The sequence below is a fragment of the Neodiprion fabricii genome, chromosome 2, assembly GCF_021155785.1.
Source record: "Neodiprion fabricii isolate iyNeoFabr1 chromosome 2, iyNeoFabr1.1, whole genome shotgun sequence".
Taxonomy (NCBI): Eukaryota; Metazoa; Arthropoda; class Insecta; order Hymenoptera; family Diprionidae; genus Neodiprion; species Neodiprion fabricii.
The window spans coordinates 28988803-29016185 of NC_060240.1; the positions used below are offsets into that span (position 1 = coordinate 28988803).

The 27383-nt window shown below is 42.3% G+C and overlaps 3 protein-coding genes across 10 annotated transcripts in view; 1 reads left to right on the plus strand and 2 right to left on the minus strand.

The window, feature by feature from the left end:
- Positions 1 to 343: 343 nt before the first annotated feature.
- On the plus strand, positions 344 to 2918 carry LOC124176918 (dnaJ homolog shv). Its single transcript, XM_046558803.1, has 5 exons — positions 344 to 504; positions 674 to 1058; positions 1407 to 1675; positions 1797 to 2083; positions 2205 to 2918. The coding sequence occupies exons 1-5, from the start codon at positions 434 to 436 to the stop codon at positions 2267 to 2269; spliced, it is 1077 nt and encodes a 358-aa protein (XP_046414759.1). The 5' UTR covers positions 344 to 433; the 3' UTR covers positions 2270 to 2918.
- Positions 2587 to 9702, minus strand: LOC124176916. 5 transcript variants are annotated; one of them, XM_046558796.1, is made up of 5 exons: positions 9465 to 9702; positions 6649 to 6805; positions 5760 to 6006; positions 5288 to 5594; positions 2587 to 5218 (listed from the first exon to the last, which is right to left on the minus strand). In XM_046558796.1, the coding sequence occupies exons 3-5, from the start codon at positions 5944 to 5946 to the stop codon at positions 3688 to 3690; spliced, it is 2025 nt and encodes a 674-aa protein (XP_046414752.1). In that variant the 5' UTR covers positions 5947 to 6006; positions 6649 to 6805; positions 9465 to 9702; the 3' UTR covers positions 2587 to 3687. The 5 variants fall into 5 exon arrangements, with proteins under 5 accessions (XP_046414752.1, XP_046414750.1, XP_046414753.1 ...); XM_046558794.1 differs by having other exon boundaries at positions 6402 to 6805; XM_046558797.1 differs by lacking the exon at positions 9465 to 9702 and adding an exon at positions 8187 to 8409 and having other exon boundaries at positions 6402 to 6805.
- Positions 9703 to 15315: 5613 nt separating this feature from the next.
- Positions 15316 to 27383, minus strand: part of LOC124175531 (homeotic protein spalt-major) — a 60803-nt gene continuing 48735 nt past the window's right edge. For 2 of the 4 annotated variants that reach the window (XM_046555884.1, XM_046555885.1), the window contains exons 2-8: positions 23078 to 26779; positions 21396 to 21529; positions 20744 to 21106; positions 19480 to 19768; positions 18855 to 19018; positions 18479 to 18652; positions 15316 to 17433 (exon numbers count right to left, since the gene is read on the minus strand). In XM_046555884.1, the coding sequence (XP_046411840.1) occupies positions 16999 to 17433; positions 18479 to 18652; positions 18855 to 19018; positions 19480 to 19768; positions 20744 to 21106; positions 21396 to 21529; positions 23078 to 26779 (5261 nt within the window). In that variant the 3' untranslated portion in view covers positions 15316 to 16998. The remainder of the gene's footprint in view (positions 17434 to 18478; positions 18653 to 18854; positions 19019 to 19479; positions 19769 to 20743; positions 21107 to 21395; positions 21530 to 23077; positions 26780 to 27383) is intronic. The other 2 variants (XM_046555887.1, XM_046555886.1) reach the window with 2 other exon arrangements.

Below are 27383 nucleotides of genomic sequence, written 5' to 3' on the forward strand. Positions count from 1 at the left end.
GGGAAACCCACGGCATTTGGGGTGTGTTCGTAAATATAATTCCGGGGTAAGACTCCCCCTCTACCGTTGGTAACTGGTACGCTAATTATAAGCCGGTCGACGTATTTTATAGCGAGATGAAAGAGGGTAGCCAGCTTAATGAAAACTACGTCAACACGTAGAACAAAAAGTAAAATTATTCGAAATTAGAATATAAGATTTATTCAAAAAGTACGTAATTCATTTCACTTTTTATTATGGGCCGTCAGGCAGCTCAAATACCAAACAATGAAACACCACGGAGTGATGATGGTAACGAAGTTTCTTATCTATCGGATTTTTTTTTGTTTATGTCAAATCGCGTCAAGCCAATCACAGAGAACCACGACCAGAGTTGGATGTGGATGTACTTATACATGACGCTACGTATGGTGATAGCTAAACGTCTGCTAGGATGGCAGCGGCACAATTAACCAGGATATTTCTAGTCAATTTAATTCTATGCGTTCTATTTGTACTGGCCGGGTGAGTCTAATTTTATCATATAAACCGAAATCATATCTTAACCAAAAACGATCAATCATTAAGTCACAAATGCTTGTATTATGCTATTAAAAAGAGAGCAGTCCAATACATAACCTCGAATCTTTTTATTAAGACAAATCGTTGACGTGTATATGAAAATCATTTAAAGGAGGGACTTCTACTCCATCCTCGGGGTATCACGAAATGCAAATACCCATACAATAAAAAAGGCGTACAGAAGATTGGCCAAGGAATTGCACCCGGATAAGAACAAGGATGATCCGGACTCATCACAAAAGTTCCAGGACTTGGGGGCTGCCTACGAGGTTCTCTCTGACACAGAAAAAAGAGAAATGTACGATAGGTGTGGTGAGGAGTGTCTGAAAAAAGATGGCATGATGAACAATGCCGATCCCTTTGCCAGCTTCTTTGGTGACTTTGGATTTCATTTTGGCGGTGATTCACAGCACCAACATGAAACCCCCAAGGGAGCAAACATTGTCATGGAACTGCCAGTGACGTTGGAAGAACTTTATAGCGGAAACTTTATAGAGGTTCGATATTACGTAGCTCAAACTATTCGTGTTTTGATTGAATTAGTTTCATTCCAGGCTGTTTGTTGAAATCACTGATAATAATTTCGATCAATTCTAATTTAAAAAGTATTTTAACGTCATTTTTCGAATAATAATTATACTTCGTGGACATAGTTTCATATTGTCACGCTTCAAAATCATGCTAATTTTGTAGTAATGTTATTAATTTGGCGAATCTGGTTATGAATGTTATAGCTTGTTTCGCAATAATTAGGCCTCTAATTTATTATGGTCATCTGAAAATTAGTAGAGTTGAAGGCATGTGACTTGAAGGCAGTTCTAATCTAGTTTTTTTGAATCATGCAGATAACAAGGAACAAGCCAGTAATGAAAGCTGCCGCGGGAACGCGAAAGTGTAACTGCAGGCAAGAAATGGTAACACGAAATCTAGGCCCAGGTAGATTCCAGATGATGCAGCAAACAGTTTGCGACGAATGTCCGAACGTCAGATTAGTAAACGAAGAACGGACACTGGAAGTCGAAGTGGAACCGGGGATGGTGGATGGACAGGAAACGAGATTCACTGCCGAAGGGGAACCGCATTTGGATGGAGATCCCGGAGATTTAATAATCAAGTAAGGTCAAAAAAGGACAGGTGGCCTGTGTTTGCAATGAGAACTGCATGTTACTGTTGATTACCATTCAAACAGGGAGTAGCCTTTCTGTATTAATGTGAAAACTTTGTTAAATTTCCAGAATACGCACCCAACCGCATCCCGTTTTCGAAAGAGTTCAAGATGATCTTTATGCCAATGTGACTATATCTCTGCAGGACGCTTTGATAGGGTTCACTATGGAGATCGATCACCTAGATGGGCACAAAGTCACCATACAGAGGGATAAAATAACTTGGCCAGGAGCTAGGATCCGAAAGAAGGGCGAGGGCATGCCCAATTATGAAAATAACAACCTCCATGGTACTTTGTACATCACGTTTAACGTAGAGTTCCCAAAATCCGAATTTTCGGAAACCGAAAAAGAAGGTAAAAATCTTCGTTATGACTTACTTTGTTTTCTGTACCTCCCATTTCGATAATCTATGGTTTTATAATGCATGCAAGGATTGTATTAGTGTAGTGTATAATTATCTAATTTTACTTACAGATATCAAGAAGCTCCTGCGGCAGGGTTCTGTAAACAAAGTGTACAATGGACTAAGAGGGTATTAGTGAAAAAAATTAAATCAACAATTAAGAGAATTATCAATAATGAAAAAGAATAACGTAGCAGGCAACATCATGAATTGTACGCCAACGAATGATCCGTCGGCGTTATTTAAGAAGGGCTCAATAGTTTACGATTTCCGACTACAACTCGTTCAATTTCCGCCAAGTTGTTTAAAGATTGACATTCATATGTAAACAAAAATAGTTAAGTCATTATTAGATTCGATAATTTTGTATGTTTGACAAACAGTTAATTGAAAATGTTGCATGTTATGATGCTGCGTCTTGTTTCAATTATACGGATGTTTTTTGAACGTAAAAATACATGGAGCACATGTCGCAGCATCCTAGCCGGCTATAAAGATTTCTTCTAATTCTCTTCAAATAACATGAGATAGAAAATTTATAATAACTGCCTTACGCAATGTATTTCATTATCTTTATTCTACTGAACAAGAACCGAACGGATGATGTGTAATTTATAAGTTATTATTAGTATCATTATGATTACTGATGTGTGAATGGCCAATAGGATGCGCAGAAATTATTGCGACGCATAGACTTAAGAAAATTTTTGCATTAATAATGTACAACTATTAATATATGCAATGCATGATGATGTTCACAAGTTATACAGTAAGTGAAAAATCAATAATGCAGTATTTATTTATTCATACCTTGTACGACTGCAGCCACATGCTATTCCCTCGTCGATTATTATCAGAAAACAAATTGCTCCCCTCTCTTGGTCGAGTCAAATCGATACAACGATTTTCGAATGACACTTCAAACTCTTGTAATTATTGGCAGAACAAAAGTCGCGCCAAGAGGCGTACAAAACGAAATATATCAACCAACTCACGATTGTTGACATTTTTCAAAAAACTCCGAAAACCCGACAAAAAATCCCCAGTTTATAAGCGCTTATCGGTGGAATACTGGAAATAATACAAGAAATATAACTAAAATACTGTTGCCATCATTTCGACAGGCATGAAATAGCACCTGGTGTCTTTTTTGTACCTAAAATGATCCTACAGTCATAGCAAAATTTGAAGCGTGTCAACGGCGGCCATTTTGATTTTATCCCGGTGTTTAAATTCGGTGTAAAGTAAACTAAAAAGTAAAAACATGTTTTCCACACAACTTTGGCAAACTTTCCAGCTGAGATACGCTACTACACGTCAACATTTGTATCTAATTAAAATTAATTCTGTATCACAGTTTCAAAAACAAAGATGCGTAGGTCGGGTATTTGAACTTGTTTCCAGATAGTCGGGTTCACTCTTCGAGCGAAACCCGAATTCAAATACGTAATCGTGAAATAACGGCTCAACATTGTATAATATTTATTTAAAATACTATAAAATATCAAAAGTATATAATATCCATGAGATATGTGTGATGTGCGGGGTTCATAATCACGGACAGAAACAGTACAGGCGCATTTTAAAGTCATCAACGCAGGCGCTCTGTTTACCGTAAAGGTTCAATCGGCTGATAGATCCGACGAGGGTTTGGTTCGAGTCTTGAGCACGATGTCGAACAGAGGCCTCAAAAATCGCGTCACCAGGCTGGGTCTGAATCGTAACGGAGTAATCAGTCGTCGGAGCAGCCTTGTCCGATTTATGAGACTGGGCAGCCCATACTTTAGAGTTCAAAATAGACTTGAGCTTTAAAACCGCGCACTGAGGATAGCTTCGCAGCAGGCGGTTCAATTCATCGACCAAAAAGCCAACTGCCTGCTGGACCACGGGGTCAGTGGTCGAAGTACTCTCGCTAAGATGGCACATGCACCATTGGCCAGTAATGCCGGCCATTGAGCAATTCCGGTGATCAGGAATAGGAAGAAACCAGCTGAGACCGCGGGGTGTGTTCCTCTCCCCCAATATTCGCCTTGACCTTTCCTTGAGCTTACCTTCCTCGAGTTCCTCCGGCCTCATGATGTGCTGGAGGGTCTCGTGGAGGTCAAACGGCGTCGTAAGGCTCCGTGAGTTTCGTCTGAAGTTGGCCCAAGCGATAGGAAATTTCTCTCTCCACCATCTCGGTAAGACGGTAAACACGAAGGGAAGCCTCTCCTCCACGTAGCCCTGATAAGTCTGCCGAAAGCTGCCCCACCTGATGCCGTGGTCGCTCATTACGATCAGGGCGGTGCGTTCGAGGAGACCTTCGTCGGCTGCTTGGTCGATGAACCGTCGGTAGGACTCGTCGCCTAATTTAGAATAGGTGATAAAGTCGTGGGTCAAGCTCGCCTGCCAGAACAAAGCGAAGTACGAGTCCCTCGCGAACTCCCTCGCGACCTTCCGCGAGTAAGCCAATAGATTGTCGAAGGTCTTTCTTGTGCCCACGCACAGGTCCGCGTTCAGCTTGTGCGTGTTGCCGATTCCGTTCTCGGTCGCTATGCAATACGGTCGTAAATAGTAGTCCGTTGGCTGGTTCCTGAATCCGGACTTCAGGTAGTTGAATACTGTCATACTGCAGGCGTCTTCGCCGAGAACAGTGCGGTACCCTGCGGCGCTGAAGTTGCTCCATATGAAAGGGCAGTCGTCGAACGGCTTCTTCTTCGTCGTCCAGCACGCGATGGTCAGCTCCTCTTCGGACAACCCGGTCAGCACGGGTACCAAGTTGGGAAAGGTGTTGTCGCCGACCTTGTTGTATCCCATCATCTCCACCGCCCCAAGACCCTGCAGCGCCTCGACGGTCCTCGGCATTGTCCGGTGAAAATTGAGCCTCGAAACCGAGTCCAACCCGAGGATGAGGACACTGAGACGGCCAGACTCCGGTCCGGGAGCGGGTGAAGAACCGCACCTGTTTTCGACTAACTCCTTACGCGGCACAAACGCATGATAGTCCTTGTACACTTCTTTTCCTTTTCTCTCGCACTTGACCTGGACGAACTCCCCGTCCTTGATCCTGGTTGAGTTAACAAAGTTTTGGCACGTTGATTCGAAGCTGGAAGAAGAAACCAAGGATCTTAGCATGCAGTAACCGACTCTGCAGATTCACTCGCTTGCCACGTACCTAATACTGTTGTCACTACCGTTCGTTCTCCAAAATCTACTCCAGCAGCACTTCGCGGGTTCGAGATCTTTGTAGAAATGCGCTTTCGCTTTCGGGTCCACGAACAGCGAGGTAAGGTTCGAGTTGACCAGGGGTAGGTGAGTACCGGCATCGCACTGGAACTCCGTCGTACCCTGGAAGTACCGCTTGATACTATCGTCCATCACCTCGAATGATGGAATTCGGCAGCCCGATGTCTTCACGACGAAACCGAGAACCGGACCCGCCGGCACATCCGTTTCGCTATTATCCACCTCGATCTCATTCTCTACGAAAATGGGAATAAACTAGAACAGTTCATGGAAAATACTATAATCGTAAACTATGACTAATTATGAGTTGATCTGTCAGTCGGTAAGAATTTTCGGCTTTGTTCTTCCCGATAATTTGTCGAAACATCCGTTGCTTTCTTCAAATTACTAATGCCACCTACCTCGTAACAGATTGTGAGAGCGCGGTGTGGAACGAGACAAGGTGAATTGTCTGTATGTAAAACTGTTGACTATCACAAGGGAAGCACAGAGGCAAATGAGTACACCGATAAGCCATTTTCGGAGACGAGAATTTCCTCTCTTATCATTGATTTCATTGAGTATATAACCATTTTCGTCCTGGTCCATGTCCCTAAGAAGTCTGCGGCGTTGCTCTGTTTCCACGGTTCCATTATAGCTTGACAGTACCTAGTGGTGCAGAGGAAAGGAAGACGAATAAAAATTTCGTGCGAACATGGAACATTAAAACTTATTGCTTAGTGTACTCGTATACTTTCGATTAATTGCAATTCGCGCGTGTCTATTCGGTCGAATTGTATATCGTATAATATTATATGAATATCTAATATCCGTTATATCCACGGCCTTTCAATTCATCGTATACAATATTTTTCTACGTTGAGGATCTTTACATTTTCTTATATATATATATATATACTAAATGTTACTAAAATACTAAACAACTTGAAAAAATGATAGCAAAAGTTGTTTAATAAGTTCAAACGCACTCTATGTGAACTCGTTTCAAAATGTGTTACCAGAATGATTGCCTGACCCTGCAGGAATACTGGACGTACACCTACCTCCTTATTGTACTGATTACTACCGTCAATTTCGTCTTGACTTTGAGAATCGATGAATAGTAATGGTTAGCAGACAGGGCGATACATGCAGCAGCGCGCATTGTTATACTCATTTGAATTATAGCTCCGAAAATATCATGCTATTGAACATGGAGCGGAGCTAGTCTAGGTTCGAAGGCTGTAACGTTGATCGGTTCAATCACTGACCGTTAATTGGAACTGAATGTAGTATTAAATGCATTATCACCAAGGAACTGCATCTCCCAATTGCGGATTGAAATTGTCAATCGGTGATAAATATCCTTGTCCTTCGCGATGTTCAGCAACATTTTTGGCAGGTCAAATAGTTTTATCAAATATGTCTCCTCTTTAACTACGGATTCGGATTCCCGGATTGCTCGTTCCTAGAAAAAATTGTCATCAGTCAAATGTCGAACGTACTTCAAAGTGTTAACATTCAAAGAGGACATTATTTCTGTTTAAGAAAAATTGCTCATTTCAAGTAAAATAATAATTCTGTTATTTTGAAACCAAATAAATTAATTATTTTGCTATATGAAATTTATAGCTTTAGTTGAAAAATATATATGTTCCCGATTAAAACAACTATGGGTTGGAATTTGTTATATTTTTGAATAAGCTGTTCATAATAATATGGTTAAACTCAAAAATGAAAATGTTCCCAGCTATCAAACGTTTCAATTTATAGAGTAAATATTTCTACTCTTCAAAGCCGAGCGATGAACATTGTACTTTTTTACATCTGAATAATGCTTACTTGCTTTTTACAAATTTTTTAGTCTTTGCTTTATTGTTAGTGCATATTTATTACCGAAATCAACTTTTAGTGCAGAAATAAATTGTGTATCCTGGTTAAACGACTTCGTTTTCTGCAAGATGATGAACAATATTTAGAGCATTGGTTCGTTTGAAAATCATTGTTAGAATCAGAAACGTACGCAATAATTATTACTTGCACAGGACTCTACTGCTTGAAACCCCGTGAACACGACATGCGAACGCGCTATATTGCTAATTCTACCGAGATCGAAATCACTGTAGCTTGTGAACCAGCTGATTACCAGCCAATATCTACAACGACTAAGATCTTCGTTTTCTTAATACAAAAATTTTCGTTAAAATATCGAAGAATTACGTAACACAGTTACTTGTTATTCAATCTAATTGTACTCGTTAAAATAATAATTCAGCAAGAAAAAGAAAAAGATACTTGATTTCAATTTGCTTGGAAAAAATATACAATTTTCTATGTTTCGCAAAAACAAATTTTGCGTAGTACCTATCGATGTTCGATTCTTGCATGCCGCCCAGAACACTCCTTACTTGAGTTTGAAAACTACGTTTTTAATTACAGAAGAACTGCATAAATGATAAACCTATTTGTCATGGAATCACGATTCTATTCCAATCGAAATCGACCGAAGCATATACATCATTGAAATGCCGTTTCATGAGATAGAAATTTCTTTATGAAAAACAATAACATCTCACAGATTCAGAATTGAAAGCAGTTTATCTTTAATCTGTCTGTCTTGGTATCGAATTGAATGCATTTCAAATAAAAGAAATTTGCGACGAGTAAAAAAAAAAAAAAAGAAAAGAAAAGAAAACCGAGAAACAGAAATCACAAATTATAGTCGTACATCCGTTTGCAAATTTTTTTCGACGACGAAAAAGGCATGAATAAATTCACACAAGAATCTACGAGGGATGAGATTTCACCGGCAATTGCAATTGCATTTTTGGGTTGTACCTCGTTCGCACCTCGCAGAATATTTTTGCGAAAAATTATGTCTTATTGTCCGTCATTCGGATGGCCTGGACCATCTTCTCGGGGGTGATACAGCTTTTCCACGCGATATTACAATCAGCCCCTCTGCATTATCTCAAGGATGAAAGGGAACGTCACTAGGAACGTTCACTCACTCACTGCCGAGGGGTTGAACCCGGTGAACACGGCGACACGACAACCCGGACTAGCAGGATAGGTATGAGCTTTTGGCACGGGGACGGATCGGTCGATGTTAAATACGCGCGCGCGCATTCCAGTTTCCAGGAAATTCCCCGCCTGCGTGATAACGCGAGCCAAACGTTCATTCGATACCTCGAAAACAGTTTTTCCAATACTTAAACCAATTGCGCAAATCGGGAGTCTATTTAAATCCATCATGCAGGTCGCGGTGGACTCGATCGATCAAAAACTTTGCTTTTTCGTTTAAGTACCGATTTTCGTAGGTATGCAGCTTTGCCAAACGGTTCCGAAGGCGAGAGTTTTTTCATAAATAATCAAGTTACGATTGAGAGTGCCAGTTGTCGCGTTTGCTACGACAAAATGGGCAAACGTAAATTTATGCAAGATGATGAGTAACTCGCATTTTTCATTTTCGAACTTTTTCGGACAAAATAGTTATCTGTTCATTTTTGTGTAATTACAATAAAAAAATTCTTAACGATCGAGCGATCGGTAAAGCAGAAATGGTTAAATCTTAAATGATTTCATTGATGTTTCTGGTATTCCGAGAAACGGTGTTTAATGCGAAACTCAAATGTAACTAAGGCCGTTTTATTCCTGTTTGTCACATAAGTCAACTAATCATACGAATCCTTTCGAACATGGATCACTCGCGTTTTCGGTCATAACAAAATTTGGCATTGGTTCCCAGATGAAAGTTGAGACGGAAGTTAATTATACCCTGCAACGTCCGGCCGAATATATAATTCAGATTAATACCTTAGACTCCGATAACAACTTTGTCGTAATTTTAAAGCGGGATGAATTATTGTAGATGTGACAATGATCTAGGAGATGTAAGAAAAAGAAAAGAAGCGAAACTTAAATTTCGCAGGTCCTGGCATATCTCGATAAGCTTAAATCCGAGTTGTCAAGTTGTTTTTTCAGCGGACTGATAAACTCAGCAATGAACCGTAATTTGACATCACGTATCTATTTTACGAAAATCGTGCAAACATTTTCCGTGATTTCGTGCAGACTATTAAAATATGTATTACAGTGTGTAGAAAGTATTTCTTATCTATCCTTACCCGAGACCCAAATCACACCGTGATTATCAAAGGCAGTCAAAATTGAATGGCTCTGATAGTACTTCTTTTTATTCCCTTGTCCTCGTTTCCAGATCCTAAACCGAATGAAACGTGATTTGAAAACCTTCGTGGTTTCAACTGCGAGCGCTGATGGTCCATTGGCAACACTACCGACTACAATTTGTATCAGCTTCTGAAACGCAGTTTAACTGCCGAGCTGATACATCGCTCCAGCCAGTAGCCAATCTCTAACACAATTACGGCGTAGAATCGACTACAAGAAATCGTACACTGGCCATAAGCACCGCGTGTTATCAATCCACAGTATTTCATACTGCATATCAACTTCCCGTCTGACGGTGCAGCATTTGTGCATTAGCATAACTGAATCGAAATTTTTAAATTGAAGTCATCGTATTTAGTAAAAATAAGGGATACCAGATTGAAGTGAATGGACCCCATCAAAATCTATTTTTTTGGTTCACGAATTCCTTTTCCTCCGTGTGACGTACTGTATGCACGAACGAAAGCTTCCACGATTCATATCATGCAGGCATTTTCAAATTCTTTATCAAACGTAAAACTTGTCACGAAGAGTGCAGTTATGGCTATATTCCAAACTGCTAGGTGGAGTATGAAACTGGGTCTTCAATCACAACACGCAGTGTAATCGCCGGAACTCCGCGTTTTTTTTTCTCATATAGAAGTAAACGGATTGAAAAGCAAGCTGCGAAGTTGATAAGTTTTATTTGGCGAAGAATAATCGACCAAAGTTTAAAATAGTCCGAATAGCGACGGCTCACAGTATGCAGGTGACCGTATAATCAGAGCAATGTTATGGCTTACGGATACATTTTACACTTCTGCGGCAATGCTTGAAAGAACGTTTAAAAATGCTGATGTAACGTAAACTTCAGTGATGACATACCTATGACAGAAAAATCAAGACTCTTACAATATTAGTCTTCTATTGGTACAACGATTTTAATTAATGACATAGAGCCGAGTTTAAAGCCACGTTACGCTTCAACTTGAACCATTCGCACACACGAGCAAACCACAATTTCTGACACAGTCAGTACGCGGTTTAATCAAGCTTTCAAACTAATTGCATTCCTTACTGAAAAATGTTCATGAGACAAATCGTAAAATGTTACGGGAGAATTCAGCCTGTAATTTATTACAATACGCTTTGTTTTATAAATTCGATAAATAATATATCACATAATAAACTTCAAAAGCACGAATGATCAGATATCATATACATGTCAGATCTTCATCGGATCAAAAATCATATATTAAACTATACGTACAGTTGCTCTATGATTTTTGATTAAGTATATCTGATGATTTGTGCTTTTGTAATTTATTCTGTGATTTCTTATACATTATATCAAGTCTATAAGATAAATCACGTAATACATTACACGTTGCATTCTATCACAACATTTTATGATTTATCACGTGAACAATTACAGTAAGGTTAACACGGTTCTGTCATGATTCTGACTCTATCGCGACCTCGAACTGAATAGTTCTTCGAACAATATTCGGCGTGGCTGATCCTGGAACACTCTGAACCACATCACTGGTTGGATGGAATTCTTTCACGAATAATATCACTTCATGATCCCGATTTCTTGTTTGTAAGATCACTTTAAGCCACTTTAGTGCCACAAAGGACCCTGTTCCATTGATAAGGGTTAGAAATGTATTATAGCATTATGAATTTCTCGCCATCATAATAATAATGGTTTATTATTGAAGTTATATCGATATAATGATTCGTTAACGTAATTATAAGCTAGAATGGTAGGGTATTATGTATATATGTAATTATATAATCATATTTATACACGGATTATACAATATGTACAGAAAATTTGAAGCGAATTTCATTCACAAGCGTTACTATGTTATTATTATTATTATTATTATTATTGTTGTTATTATTATTATTATCATTATCATCATCATTATCGTTATAATTATTATTACTGTTTTATTATTTCAATGATTATTATTGTTATTGTTATTATTTTCTCATTTTTTTTTTGTTTTTTTTTTTTTGGACAGTGAGCGCGAACCACGATCATTTTTCATCATCATGATCATTGTTCGTCATGCACCTGAATTTCACGGATTCTATAATACATATACGTGATTAGATATTATACGTATAGCCGTTTGTTTGAAACGTCGTTAGATCCCTAGTACGTATAACGTCGGTACGAGTCAGCAGAAATATATTATTTACTGATTTACGCAGCGTGCGTCGTTTATAGGTGTCTCATATATAATGTATAGTCACGCATGATTCGGCGATATGCGCAATATCAAACGTCTCTAGTAATTTAATTATATATATATTTTTTTTTCGTTTTGAATGTTTTTTTTTCTCATATCTTATAAATCTTATATAATAGCAGTACGTATAGTGCTACGTTATACAACGTTTACATCGATAATAATGCGTTCTAGCTTATTTATTTAAGTTACTATTATATATGTTTATGCCAAACGTATTTTACGTAGGTGTACGCGCCTTGTATATATTTATATATCTGTAGGTATGACTTATTTCATATCTTAATTATCTATCGTTATTTTATATACAATACATTTTTTTTTTCTTTAATTGCACATAGACAAAGGACTGTTTTTGCAAAGACAGCTGTCGAGTTACGCATTGCACGTGTGAACAAAGCGGAAGATGGGCTTATTTTTTCAATATTGGAATCACTGACAGACAGCTGATTAACGTGTCGTACGGCATATCATTAGCTGAAACGCATCGTTTTTCACTTTGTTCGCGCGGACGACTGTGATGTGTGTATCATTATGATAGGTATGTATTACGTGTGTATGATGTGTGTGTGTGTGTGTGGGTGTTAAAGTTTTTCACTTTGCTACAATTGTTGTTACATGCTCGTTTTTTTTTCCGTTTCACCTGTTCTCCAATTCTACAGTTTCCACAAGAGTGTGAATTTAATCGTGACATGTAGAAGGGTTTTCTTTACCCCCGATGACGTAAAACTGTTTATCATCAACACTTATATACAATGTATAATGATGTGGCACTGTCTGTATGAAAAGAAAAATGACAATTTTTGCGGAATTTAAAATTAACATCATTAGCCTCTTTACGTACGCGTTTGTATGCATATAGTACTGTGTATCTTATAAGGGGCTCATTCACGTATATACGACTATTTATAGTTAGTCATATTACTTATTATCCAACATATAAATATATTCTGATTTTTCTTGTTTTTTTTTTTTGTTTTTTTGTTTTTTTTTTCGTCTTTTGTTAATTATATTTCATTTTTTCTATTATTTCTTGCAAGTAGAAAATTTTCGATATGCTTTTGTAATTGCAGCAGTCTGACGGACTCCGGAATTTTTGCAAATTATCTATATTCTACGCTCGTGAATCGAGTGCCGAAAGTGCACTTGTTCAAATCTATATTCATGATTTTTCCTTCGAACGATCGTCACTGAGATTTTAACTTGAAGTTGAGGCAAAAATTGATTTTCTGTCACGCCAGCTGCTCGCAGAGATAAATGTTATTATATATATATATATATATATATATATATATTATATATATATTATATATATATATGTATATTATTGCTCGTGGAATACGTTATTTAATTAAATATTAAGAATTTTCTCACTAGATAAATTATCGTATTTTATTATCCGATCCACTTTACACCCGGACTTGAACGTCGAATTACGTCGCGATTATCGGTGCCAGCACCGATTTCCTAAAATCTGTAATGAATTTTGTCACTTTTGCGCCGGTTGTATTGAACTGAATTGCTTTCATAAAAACTTTTTCTTCACAGGTATGGAGAGAGAAGAATAGAAAATACTGTAGCAGTGTATTCCACGAGCAATAGTATGTTCTGAATATCCCCTTGATTTGATTATCAATTGTATATAGTGATTTGAAAAAAAAAATTATAAACTATAGTATCATTATTATTATTATTACGTCGTAATAGTGGAGTAAAAATTTCTTATATACTTCATGACACATGGAGTTATTTTATAAGAGATTGTTTTCGACCGTCTCCTTAGCTTTTTTATTGTTTGTTTTCAGACGGTTGAATTATTCGGTTCAAAAATTTTAAATAATATAAATATTATACGCACTTCGCGTTGCTAGTTTCCGAAAGAACAACGAACGAATGAATCTTCTAACAATGTGCATTATAGTTAAAAAAAACACTCCGAAACGATACTAAGATAAAAATAATAAATACGAAGAGAAAATAGTACAGCTGAAATTTGTGTCGTGGCCGTGAAAAATCACACAAGAAAATAAAGAATGTTAATAGTTTGTAACGTAGATTATGATGAATTCAGAGAATGCCTATTGACACATGGCATGTAAATTACATTGTAGGAGTCGTAAGAAATGGAGATCAATTTGGAAAAATCAGATAAATTAAGAAAAAAAACTACTACCCTGAAACCAGAATCAATTTGTTTTTTACCGACCATGTTGCAGAAGTAAAATGAGTAGAAAAAAAAAATTAGGAAAAAAATATTAATAACAATTTAATAGAGTCTAATAAAAATTTCTATACGCTACATAACATATTTTATAATAACAAAAAAATTCAACGTAACAATTATGTAATCATAGAAATTATATTTCTACGCATCATATTATCATGTACCTATATATACGCACAGACGCGAACGTTGTGAAAATTGACGGATAATGAAGGTGGTTTATTTTTTAACTTTTTTTTTAAGGTGCCACTTGAGAAATTTGTGACAAATACTGAAAAAAAAAAAATTGTCGTAAAACCTCGAGGAAGTAGGAAAATATTTAGCGATCGCTACCGATCATTGTAATATTTTTTGTTTATTTTTATGTGTACACCTTACGGACTTATATATGTATATATTAGTTTTTTTTTTTTGCATCGTGGTCCAATTAATCGTTTACCAATCAACATCAAACTGCGTCTAACAATTCGGCAGTTGGCTTTTTTCATCTTTGATCCGAAAGATTGAACGTCTCGGAGAAATTTGTATAAACGTTTTTGTTACCGAAGTATCGCATCACCTTAATGTCCCTATTTAGTTTTTATTTCTGATTTTTATGAACAATGATTAATTGAATCAGGAAACGAAAAAAATAAACTAATATATATATAACAAGTCCGTAAGGTGAGTACATGAAAATAAATAAAAAATATTACAATAATTGATAGCGACCTCTAAATATTTTCCTACCTCCGCTCCACTAGGTTTTACAACCTTTTTTTTTTTTTTTTGCAGTATATGCCATAAATGTTTCCACTGGCACCTTAAAAAAAAAGCTAAAAAATGAACCATCCTAATAATTAGATATCGTGATTATACCGGACGAATAAAATAAATAATTAATAGAAATATTGTCATAATACTCCAATTCTTTTGCGCAATAGCGCCACGGTTATGGTATAATACATGTAAGTTAACGCCACCGTTTAAGTTTTGTCTTGCCTATTACAACGCAGAATAGGATATTAATTAATGAAATGTGATGCGATCATACTTTATACGGTTTAAATTCGGGCTAATCAATTGCGTGTTTTCTTAATCGTCTTCAAAGTAAAAGTGGAACTAATTGTCACGTTCCAAGTTCTTTTCTTTTGTCTCAAGTTTACACAAAAAGTAATACTTCTTTCCTTTGTGTGAGTTATTATATTTAAATTAAAAGAAGTACTTCAGATTCTACACTGAATTGAACTCTCCAACCAATCGATCACTCAAATTAATAATAATAACGGTAATAAAAATAATAACAACAACAACAACAAAAACAACAATAACAACAACAACAACAATAATGATAATAATAATAATAATAATAATGATAATGGTAATGGTAATGCTATAATACAGAATTTACAAGTACATTGGTTTAAATGATTGCAGGCTGCTCCTCTCATATATATCACAGCGAGGGGTGCCGCCGAGCCCGCCTCAACCTTATTATCAGCGCTTTCCGATGTCTCATGCAATTCCCCTGCCCTTTACATATCGCGATATAATAATATCCATCATCTTATACTACTATGTTGTATAATATGATCGCAGATCGTTGCCATCCATTCTCAATCATTAAATTTTTCTCACAGTTATAGATTCACGATACGTTTTACACTCTCTCTCTCTCTCTCTCACACACACTCTCTCTATCTCTGCACGCTCTCTTCCAAACGCACATACACACGCACACAAGTAATAATATAACCCAATAGGTAAAACACTGCGCCGATTACAGAATGCGCGTGATTATGGTAAACTGATAATTTACTCGTCCTATAACAACAACAATAATAATAATAATAATAATAATAATAAAAATATGATAATTATACAGTGTCGTAATAATATACAACGCGCGCGTGTGTGTCATTTGTCTGCGTGTGCGTGCGTGTGTTTGTGTGGGCCCGTGTGATTTTTTTTCCGTTTAGTTACACTCTCGTCATGGTATTTATATATTAAATCATACGTCTCGTAGACATGTCTGCACTTACCCTAGGTGGGACCATCACTCTCGTGGACGGTCTTAAAGAGGGTCCCTCGTACGCGGCGCCACTTGTCTTACGGCTCGTCCTCGCCGGGCGTAGCTCAGTCTAGGCACCGCGCCAAGGTACCGACCCTCGTTTACGATACGATTACACCTTATTTTTATAAGTTATGCATCGCTATGTTATATGCTACATGTATATAATGTTATATTTACACATAAAACGTCTCTGTCATACAGGGCCTTCATGTCACCAACTCTGCGGTTTCACGACGTTGCAGGTATATGCAGTTTTTATAAGCTGTTACAAGAGGGATATGTCGATTTTTATTAAAATATAACTTGACGGAGAGAATCGTTCAATTTAAATCCCGTCAAAGCCGTAAACCGAGGAACATTGACTTTCGAGTCGTACTTCTTAAAGAGAGCTGCGCAATGTACTACGACGCTTCGTTAAGTCGACGAATGCGGGACACTTTCGCATCGAGGGTAATGGAGATCGTGACATAAAGACCATGTGCATATTGCAAGGAAACATTTGAAAAAACGAAAAAAAAAAAAAAAACGACACACTTCTTTTAAACAGGTCCTGAACTTTGAAAATATTCAAGGGTCCTAAGCCAAGCTAGACCTAGCATATGATTCGTGGGCGATAATTTACACTTTAAGACTAGTCTGATAATAGGAACATGGTGTCTTCATCGTTACAACGTCAACTCGAGCCGTTCGTATGCTCAGCATTCGCGTGGAAGAAAAAGAAAAAAAACAAACAAACAAAAACCGACTAAACCAAAAATAAGGGAGCCGCGAATGCTTCAAGTCCAGGGGACTTCGAACCCTGGTTCTCGAGGCTGCGAGTCTCTGCGAAATACTTCTGAGCAACGAGACGTTATGCATGCAGAGTTCGTTCGCCAGTTCCGGATTCCATCCGGAATTGGATAATACACTCATTCTCAGTCGCGGGTCGAGCTCTCCGGGTTCGAAAGGGCTCACGCTGCCAGACCTTCGCCCCTCGGTGGAGGCGGAGGTGGGAGCCGCGGTGCCGAAGGCGTCGAATCGTCGTCGGACCTCGAGGGCGCTTCCCTCTCAAAGTGGCGCTGAAGCGTCTCGCTGCCGCCGCCGCCGCCGCCGCCGCCCCCAACGACGCTGCTGCCCCAAGCAGGAACGCTCGCCGAGTTCTGGTTGCCCGTGTTCGATGACGGCGTTCCCGGCGAATGCGACGGCGACGGGGTTCGAAACAGCATCGAACCCGTCGGCAACGACGATTTACCCTCCCCCAGGGGCCCGTTGGTCGGTGCCATCGGCTGTTTCTCCAACGGGAATCCCGCCCCGTAAACGGAACCGAAAAGTCCCGCGTATTTGCTCGCGCCTCCATGATGCGGCGGCAGACCGTTGCTGTTCTGGATCACGGATATTTCGTTCAGCTAAAACCGGAAATCGTATGGTTTAGGAACGTTGCTCAGTAAAGTGAGAGCTTCTGGTTTCGGAGGTACGATTTCGTTGTAAGTTAGTGTAGGCATTAAGTGAGATTAGATTTGTAGAAACGTATGTGGTTCGAGCTTCATTGACATTTTTTACTGCCCGTTTCTCTGAGTCTAGAGAAAAAATGAAGTCATTGTCCTCATCCCGAAAACGAATAGCTAAGTTTTCAATGTGTGTGTGATCCATTTTTTTGGCCCGACGATATCTCGAAAACGGATTACCGGATTTCGATTATTTTGGTCTCAAGCGACGGGGCTTTTCTGAACTTAGAACTGAGTAGACTTTGGCTTCGATCGGTTCTGTACTTTTTTAAATATTTTCATAACAAATTTTCAAAAAACAAAATATAAATGATGAGGTTTTGAGAATGGATGAATGGATTTGGATGAAAATTGGTATCGCCAGGTTTTACGGGTTGCTAATCACGGATCTAAAGTCAGATTTGCAAAATTTAAATCTGGTGAATCCAATATTGTGGAAAAAAATCTAAAAATATTGGAATTTTGGTAGAAATTCGTAGTCGGAGGTTTTTCGGACCGCCGACAACGTATCCATGGTGAAACTTACAAAATTTGTAATGGTGGATCCATTACAGTAGTTCAAAATAAAAACAATTGTTCGATTTTCATGGATTATAGTACCTGTGAGCGTTTGAATCGTTAATCCTCAACCTGAATTTGTAGTTAAAAATTCGAATTTGATGTGATTATTTTGCTTTTCTCTTAACTTGGAACCTGCAGTGTGAGAACGGGAGGTTTGAGGGCTGGCTCATGGCTAGCCTGAAGCCACAGGAAGGAAGGAAACTAAATTTGATGTTTCGTGAACACGACAAAATATTTCATCGAGTGAAATGGTTAACGTTATTCTCAATAATTTCTCACTTAAGTTAAAACACATCCCTAATGTTATGTAAAAGCAGCTTTCAGTATTGACAGGCTTTTACGCAAATTTTTTCTAAATTCTGATAAGGTCTAATCGATTACCAACCTTTTGCTGAACACCGTTAAGGAATGGTGCGGGTAGGTATGGGTAAAAAAGGTCTGGCCTCCGCTGGAGAAACTCCGAGTCTTTCGGAGTGATTGGCAGCGGCGGCAGGTCCAACGACATGCGACGTCCTCGACGGGAGGCACCATTCGTCCACATATGGGTCCCCATGTGAACCTGCAACAAGGGTAACCATGTTTGGATCTTCAAGGGATATTGGTCTGGGTGTAAAGTCTCTACTCAACGGCAATTGGTAAGATGTAAGCAGACGTTGTGTTATATGGCTAAAAGATTCGAAAGCGAGAAGTAGAGGGAGAAAAGTTATAAGAAATATCGAAGCTAGATAGAACAAAGTTTGCGGTATAAGCGGTAAAACTACCTTGAGGTTTCCCTTGGTGGTGAAGGCCTTCTGACAGACGGTGCATCGGAACGGTTTGTCACCGGTGTGTGTTCTCATGTGGATCTGGAGGGCCGATGACGATGAGAAGTTCTTATTGCAAACTTGGCACAAATGCTTGCTGGACATGCCTGCGAACACACACACTGACGCTAAACTCACCCTGCAGCTTCCAAGCTTTCTGAAGGTAGTGGAATTTGCCGTGGCAGTCGCTCGGCATCGTTTCGGAAAATTCGTTAAAACATACCATTCTCAAGTGGACTTTGGGTATACAAAAATTATATGTATAATATGTACGCATGATACATGTATAGCCAGGCACCAGGCTGTATGTCAGTATGTCAGTGATGTTAGACGCGGGAAAATGGGTAAAGAAGAAAGATTTTTAATGAGTGAGTATAAGCGGTATAAATCGTACTTGAAATCAAATGTACGCAGAAATGAAAATGTGTATTAGTTAAAGCCTTGCTTCAACAAATTGGTAATAACGATCATCTTTCCTTTCCTCTATATTTCTTTCCAACAAAACAAAAACAATGTAACATCTTTGAACGCGTCACGTCCGCAACGCGAACTCGAAGTGAAGAAGGGTGTTTTTTCCACTTACTGGGCGGTCTTTTTGGCGCAGGTAAATCACCTTCTGGCGGTGATCTCTTCACGGGGACAGCTGACTCCATGGCGAGTGGCGGCATCGGCGGAGGTGGAGGTGGTGGGGGTGGAGGTGGCGGCGGCAAGCTGGAGTCGTCGGAACACATCGGACTCCTGGACGTCTCCTGCTCCTGTACGATCTGCTGTTGCTGTTGCTGCTGCTGCTGACCGGCCGATTTCGAGTCGCTGAACAGATGAGGCGGCATGTCGCGTATCTTATGAGTCAGCATGTGCTGCTTCATGTTTCCCTGCAGATAAAAACGTTACAAAATTGTCAGGTTGCTCCGGGAACTGTAAGACATGTACTGAAAATCAGATTACGGTTTTGGGGAATTTTATATTTCGAGATAGATCGATGGATTTGTTCAATCACAGGTTTGGTTCACGTTCGAGCTCATCACAGTTGTGTTCGCACGATTTTATATTTAATAATTTCTGTTCCTACTATCCCATTGTTGGGATACATAGGATTGATGTACGACCACGGGATTTCTACGCACCTCGAAGTACAGAGTAGCTTGTGCCATAAGGGGGATTTTATATAAGTTGAACGTGTTATTGCAGAGATTGATCCAATAAGTTACCGTTTTGGCATTTTTGAGTTGATGACGAAACATCTTCGATCTTGGAAACGACCTTAGTTAATTGGACACTAGAGCGGAACAAGCGGTCAAACTCTTGATTGCTCATATTGCAAAAAGGTACCACAGCTAGAGATCACGTTATATCTTACGATAAAAAATTGCAGCATTATTACAGCTGTCTTTCTCATTCAATGAATTTTCGAATTGGCAACAACGAATTTCCAATTGAAATGGAACATCAGAATACGAATGAAAGGCTTCAATAGTCATGATTTTCGAATACATTATAATGTTTATTAGGCGTTGTAATTGTGTCATTACAACTCACTGCTGCATTGTATGTTTTCATAAAAAAAAGAAGTGTGTAAGTGAAAATGTTTCAACTGTTTTTATAATCCTTAGACGTCAGCCCGGTTTCCCAAGTAATAATAAGGTAGTACCTGAATTTTTTCGACAACACGGCTATACGACATGCATATATTGAGCAGGTTTTCGGTACGACTCTTTCAAAACCGGGTCTAGAACCCTATTACTTCTCTGTCGCTGCAATAACACGTTGAGTTTTTCAATATTCGAAAGGCAAAAGAGTATGCAATACAGTAAGGAGGTATGAGAGATTATTCAGCGGGAGGCCCTTACCAGGAAGACGTGGTCCGAGGTGAGAAGCCCGAGGGCGGGGGGCAGTAGCGGGGGCAGGCGAACGGGAGCATATGTCAGATGCCGCCCCCCTCCGGACCCAGACCGCCCCCGGCTCTTCCGTTCCTCAGGCCGCCGCCGCCTACGTTTGGGCCTCTCGTGGTTGCTGGTGGGTGACCGTGGTGGTGGTGGTGGTGGTGGTAATGATGGTGGTTGAAGGTTGTATTGGGGGCTAGTTTGGAGGGTGGTGTTGGTTGTGGTAGTGGTAGTGGTCGTGATCGTGGTTGTGGTCGTAGTGATGTTTGTCAGAAAAGGGTTCCTTTGGTTCGCGCAGGAGCAGACGTCCTGGTCCCACGAACCGTTGTTCTGAAATTTTATCACATTGTCAGCCAACACAACGAGCTGATTTACAATACACATTTATTCTACCGAACTACTTCAAAAGTACGGCTTCTATCGGTAAACATGGTACAGCCAAAGTGCGAGATCGTTTTCAAACGAATGAAATAATCTTCACTGGTATCCTCACCCTTTGGCTACGTACCATGAACTCGACTGGGTTGACAATGGGGTTCAGGAGAGGGCATTAGGGGTGAGTTGACGGGGTTAATTCTAAGTTTATCGGCACCATAGTGCGATGACCCCGCGTCCTCACCTTAGTTGAGAATCCCCGATCGCAGACTGTGCATTTGAAGGGTCGTTCCTTGGTGTGGCTTCGATAGTGTATTTCCAGGGCTGAGTTACACGCGAAAGTCTTGTAGCAGATATTGCAGGTCGTATTACCACGGACTGGAACAAATCAGGCGAAAGCTAAGTCACACAGTGAGCACGATTCCTCCTCCCTACTCGGCAGCCCTTCACCTTACGTTACTCTTTTTCTTTTTCTAACATCGCGATTCGATTCGATTTAATAAATGTTCGACTCGCCTTGCCCTCATTCGATATATATTTTTCATCAGCTTTACGTTGAATCGCGGGATTACAGAGGCCCAAGCTACTAGACTCCACCAAATTTCAATTGTTCAAATTTCAAAAATTGATTCGAATCGACTTGACTATCGAACAACTCGTTATGATAATTTCTTAAATCAAAGCTTTATCAACAATATGCACACGTACGATTTCTACCATGGAAATAATAATGGAAAAAGTAAGAGAAAAAAAAAATGAATATATTACTGATATACCCTACGACTACGATGCATTTAAGAGTAATCTAAGGGATCGGGATCAAGCGTGGAGGCAGGTTTTGTACTGTACAAAGCTGTTTATTCAGAGCTGTACATGTAGTAATGATATACTTGAAAAAGAAAGAATCATCGTTGAGTCGTTGTATCTAACAAACTTTCTCGCATAGAAGTTATGAAAATATAATCATAGTAATTATAATAATCACAATTATAATATAATTTGTAATGATAATAATAATAATCATAGTAATCGTAACCATACTCGTAATGGCATTAGTAATAATAATAATAAGAATAATGATAATCGATAATGACGATAATGATAATAATACAAAACAAACCTATATACTTATCAGATATATGATACAAAAACAGGCATGTCTATAATCCTATAATATGTAATATCAAGACGTATATTACAACGATGATAATAGTAGTAATAATAATGACAATGACAATGATCGTAATAGTAATAATAATCGCAAGTTCAAGATAAAATTCGGCAGTGTGGAAAAATGGTATTGCAGAATGCGGCAGTTTTCTGGTGGTGATTGAATCTGAGGTGGTGGGTGAATGCGGGAAGATTGGAAATCAGGATATCCAAGAGATAATCGTGCAAATTAAACTATGCGCGGGGTGTAACGTATAATATACCATGACGTACATATAATAATGCAAGTAGTCAAAAGATAGACAGAGGGTGATATAGCTCTACAGACAAACAGATAGGACAGAAAGAGGCAGATGAGACAAAAAAGACAGAGAGAGAGAGAGAGAGACAGTGATGTAGTAGTACATGTACAAAATTATAGAGTTACAAGTTAGAGATAGAGGGGAGTGCTGGGCCCGGCTACACCACGTTAGGATAACATTGGAGGGTGTTTTTTTTTTTCAAGGATGTTTAGATTTTTTTTTGTTTTTTTTTCTCTGAGGTTGGATTCATACCCGGTCGCCCTGGGGCGTCGAGGGTGCAGGACGATTCCAGTTGGCAATTGCTGGCTCGTTGACGACTTTCAGGGTGGTGGAATTGAGTGCCGATTCGGCGGTCGGGGGTCGAAGGATAAGTACGGATGGGGTTGCAGCTATGTTTTGGGATGCGGAGGGTGTAGCGGGAACCCTGGCTCGCCCTGCTGCTAGCAGCGCCTACCTGCTGGCCCCCCGACAGCTAGGCCGAGCGGGTTGTAGGTGGAGGTGGCAGCGAGGACTGCGGACGACGTTAGCGAGGCCAGCGGCCCGCTTGCACCGTTCCCCGGGTTGCTCGAGCTCATCGTCGCGATGCTGTTCACACCCCCGACGCTGCCCATCGAGCTGGTTGACGGGGGTGAGGAGACGGCCTGGAGCAGGCCGGCGAACATCCCGAAGGGGTGCGGCGCTGGGGTTTGATGCGAGCTGACCTGAGCGGGGGGCGGAGGCGTCGCGTCTGGTGTCGACGTCGAGGTGTCTGCGGGGGTCGAGGAGGCCCTGGGGGTCAAGTCCAGGGGCGCGCCGCCTCCACCCCCGCCAACGCTACCCCCGCACGGAGGACTGCTCGTCTTCTCGCTCCCGTTGAACGGGTGCTGAGGAGGTGAGGCTATTCTCGCGTTGCCGGGCATACTGTTCGCGCAGGTTGTCGTTATGGTGCGCACCTGATTCTCAAGCGCGGCGAGCGACGTCGAGAAGAGAGGAACCGAGGCCTGCCTCTGTCGGTCAATCTCCTCTTGGATATCGTCCGCCTCGTCCCCGTCGGCGCTTTGCCTTTCCCGCGCCTCCTCGCAACGGTCGTCGTCCTCTCTGCCCTCGTCCTCGTCCTCTTGATCGTCCATCTCATCGCCCTGTTCGTCCAGATATCTATCTTGCTGCTGTTGCTGCTGCAGCTGATGGTGCTGGTGGAGGTGGTGATGGTGGAGGTGGTGCCGAGCATCCTTACCTTCCACGTGGTTCTCGTGCCGGTCCGCGAGGTGGTGCTGCCTCGAGGGCGGAAACCCCAGAGCGAAGCCGGCCCCCGCTGTGGAATGAAGTGAGGGAAAACCCTGGGGGAGGAAGGAGGCGAGGGGATGGTGAGGGTAGGCGGATGGAAACTCGTTAACCTCCGCGGCCTGGATCTGCTCGGGACTAAGGTCGGTTGGTTCGCCGGTGTGAAGTCGGATATGTTGTTGAAGGACGAGGGCGTTGGTGAACTTTTTATGACATACGGGACACTGGTGGAGCACCCTGAGCGGTGGTTTAGCCCTGTGCACACCCATGTGAGTTTTGAGATTTCCCTTTGTCGTGAAGGCGCGGCCGCATATCTTACATTTGAACGGTCTCTCCCCCGTGTGAGTCCTGTAGTGCATCTGGAGCGCGCTTTTACAGGATAACACCCGGTGGCAAATGACGCACTGGTTAGGGTCGGTCAGCTTGTGCTCGATGTTGTCGACCAGCTGCTGAAGCTTCGAGGTTTCCGAGGTCTTCGTGATCTCGATCAGGCTTTCCCAGGAATTGTCGTTGCTGCCCGGCCGCGGTAGGAGGTTTGAGTAGATGGCCGGGTCCCTCGCAGGATCGACCATCATCTCTCCCGAGGGACCGGTAGGGGTTGCGGGTCCGACCGAGAACTGGTGATGGGGTTGCTGCTGCTGCTGTTGCTGTTGCTGTTGCTGATGGGAAGGTGGTCCGGGAAAAAGCATACCGGCAAAGGAGAACTGCAAACTTCCACTGCTGGCGCTACTGCTAGCCGGCGAAGCCCCCGGATATCCAACCGTCTGCTGAGGTAGTCGTCCGGTTGCCCCTCTGCTCGACAGGTTCTCGGGTTGCTCCTCCATCTCCTCGTCCCCCTCCATATCACCGTCGCCCTCGAGGCGACCGCTCATCTTACTGTCCATGCTGCAATCCTCGAACGGTTGAGCCTGCGACGTTGGATTCGCCGTCGACTGCGGCGATGCGCAAAGGTATCGCCTCGTCTCCTCGTAATCGTCAATTTCCTCCTCGGCAGTCTCCTCAGCCTCCTCGGGCTCCCGCTTCGGCGTTACACGTTCCCCGCTTCCATCCTCCTGACTCGCGGGTCGGACAGGTCGGTAAGGTTCCGTGGGGGACTCCTGCGTCGTCGGCGACCTTGCTGTCTCCAATTTCAACTCGTGACCCGGCTGCGGCTGGTGCTTCTGCAGCGACGACGACGGATGGAGCGGTTGGTCGTGAAAGGAATGATGCGAGTTCGAATGAGTGACGGGCGAACGGGGGGACGGGGTTGAAATCGTCGCACCGCCGATTGGCTTGCTCAGGTTCTCCGGTACGTCCTGCTCGTCCCTGCAGTGGTTGACGGGCACCGGGGTTCGGTAGAGGGGTGGCATACCAGGTAGAGTTAGGGTGAGAGGTAGGGGCGGTTGTGGCGGGAGAAATCCGTGCGCCGCTGCCGGATGAAAGGGGGGATGATGGGGGGCCGGAGGTGGCGGTGAGGTGAGTTGCCTCTGACCGGGGGCAGCCAACTGCTGGAGTAGGGGGGGATGATACTTGTCGAGGTGCTCGGGTATGGGGTTCGGGTTCATTTTAACGTGGGGAAACTTGGCCGTGTGCCTCTGGAAGTGAACCTTGAGGTTTCCCTTGGTGGTGAATCGGCTTCCGCAGACGTTGCATTTAAAGGGTCGCTCACCTGTGTGTGATCGGATGTGTATCTGGAGTGCGGAGTCGCTGCCAAAGACCTTGCCGCAGTACCGACAGCGGTGCTTGAAGAATGGCTCCCCGCGGCCTCCCCCCGACTTAGAATCGTACGGCGAAAGGCGCGAGCCCTTGCCGCTCCTGAACGCTAGTTCGTCGGCAAGGTTGTTGGCCAGTAGGCCCTGGCTCGCGTTGTCGAGCACCTCCTGCGCTCGTTTCTGGAGCATTTCGAGGGTGTTCGGCTCGTGGAGCGGCGGGGGGTCGGTGTTCGTGATGATTGTGGAAGCCAGCGAGGAGCTAATGGAGCATAGAGACGGCATTTGATGAGACAATGACATATGATTGTTGCTACTATTGGTCTGCTGATTGGCGCTCGTCGTCGTCGGTGCGACGCCGACCCCCCCGATCGTCGGGGGCACCGCGACTCCCGTCGACGCCGGAAGAGGCAGACCGAGAGGCGAGACGCTCGACGGCGGTACCGCGTGTTCCTGTGACAGGCTGACCGGCGTCGAAGGGCACGGCGACGTGGTGTGCTGATGATGACTTGGGGGTCGGGAGGGGGGTGGTGACGTCAGGGCGGAAAGGGGCTTCGGGTGAATGCTGGGCGACGGGGAGCCTTCGTCCTTGAGTCCCTCGTTACCAAGGGGGACGTCACCGGGGGCGTGAGAGCTCGCCGACGTCGGTTGGTTGTGGGTTATGGAGAGCTGCTGCTGCAGCTGGCTTATCAGCTGTAGCTGGAAGACCTGCTGGTGTTGTAGCGTGTAGAGCGTGCTCTGGAGGAGGGCGAGGTCCTGGAGGGCGGCTTCGCTGTCGGCCCCGCCGGCGAGGGCCGTAGCCGCGAACTGGGCTACGGCAACCTTCGTATTCTGCAGGGCCTCGAGGGTTACGTGGCTGGCACCGGCCGGCGGGAATATCCCGGTAGTTGGGGGTGCCGCACCTTCGACGAAGCTGTTGTTGTTCTCAGCGTCCTGTCTGTGTCGTATCTGCTTCCGCGTCCCCTCCTCCTCCTCCTCATCATCCTCCTGCCCCTCCGCGGTGTCCTCGACCCCGTCATCGTAGTCCTCCTCCATCGGGAGCTCCTCGCTCCCTCCTTGATCGTCTCTGTCCTCATCGTCACCGTGGTGAGACCGCGTCGACGTGAGGTCGACCGCCTCGTCTCCGACGCCGCCGCCGCTCCCTCCTCCACCCACGACCCGACCACCCCCGATCTCCTCTCCCTCGGACCCCGAGTCGTTTCCCTCTCCTGAAATCCAAAACACGATTCGTTAGGCACGTTAGTAGTTACGCTTGTCGTACGAAACTCGCTTGGTAATATTCATCGACGTATACCAGGTAAGACTGCGGTTACATATCGGCCGAGTAAAACATGCAGTGTATCCGCTGAGCCACGCCTTACCGTCGATCGGTAAGGGAGTAACCAGTATTACCCTACTCGACTGGTCATTGGTTGTCGCAGACAGTGGTTCAAGTCCGGGAGAAATTGTGCTCGAAATATCGAGGGGCTTCGGCAGTTTGACGTAGTTACCCGCGCCAGTTAATTTAATATTCCAGTTCATATTGTAATTGACCTCTTTTACTATTCAATGAATTTTCGAATTCACCTCTCGTACTTTGTTTGCCACGCATTGTCTGATACAAATGTATATATTTTATGCATTAATGAATCCATTGTTGTATGATGTATATTAATGATTAACCTGCGCTGTATTCGAAACTCTTGCTATATTCACTACCGGACGATAGTCAGCGACCCCGTGGAGACGGCAATAATAATGGTAATATGGATTCTACAATGCTGACAATCAATTCATCGTAGTAACTAGTGAACAAAAGTAAGCGTGGAGAAC

Excerpts from the sequence above, each read along its gene's own strand:
- LOC124176918 (XM_046558803.1), top strand. The coding sequence starts at position 434 with ATGGCAGCGGCACAATTAACCAGGATATTTCTAGTCAATTTAATTCTA. Across the intron at positions 1,676-1,796 it reads CCCGGAGATTTAATAATCAA|AATACGCACCCAACCGCATC; the intron begins GTAAGGTCAAAA and ends TTAAATTTCCAG. Across the intron at positions 2,084-2,204 it reads TTCGGAAACCGAAAAAGAAG|ATATCAAGAAGCTCCTGCGG; the intron begins GTAAAAATCTTC and ends TTTTACTTACAG.
- LOC124176916 (XM_046558799.1), bottom strand. The coding sequence starts at position 5,946 with ATGGACCAGGACGAAAATGGTTATATACTCAATGAAATCAATGATAAG. Across the intron at positions 5,595-5,759 it reads CTCTCACAATCTGTTACGAG|AGAATGAGATCGAGGTGGAT; the intron begins GTAGGTGGCATT and ends CCATTTTCGTAG. Across the intron at positions 5,219-5,287 it reads GGTAGTGACAACAGTATTAG|CTTCGAATCAACGTGCCAAA; the intron begins GTACGTGGCAAG and ends TTCTTCTTCCAG.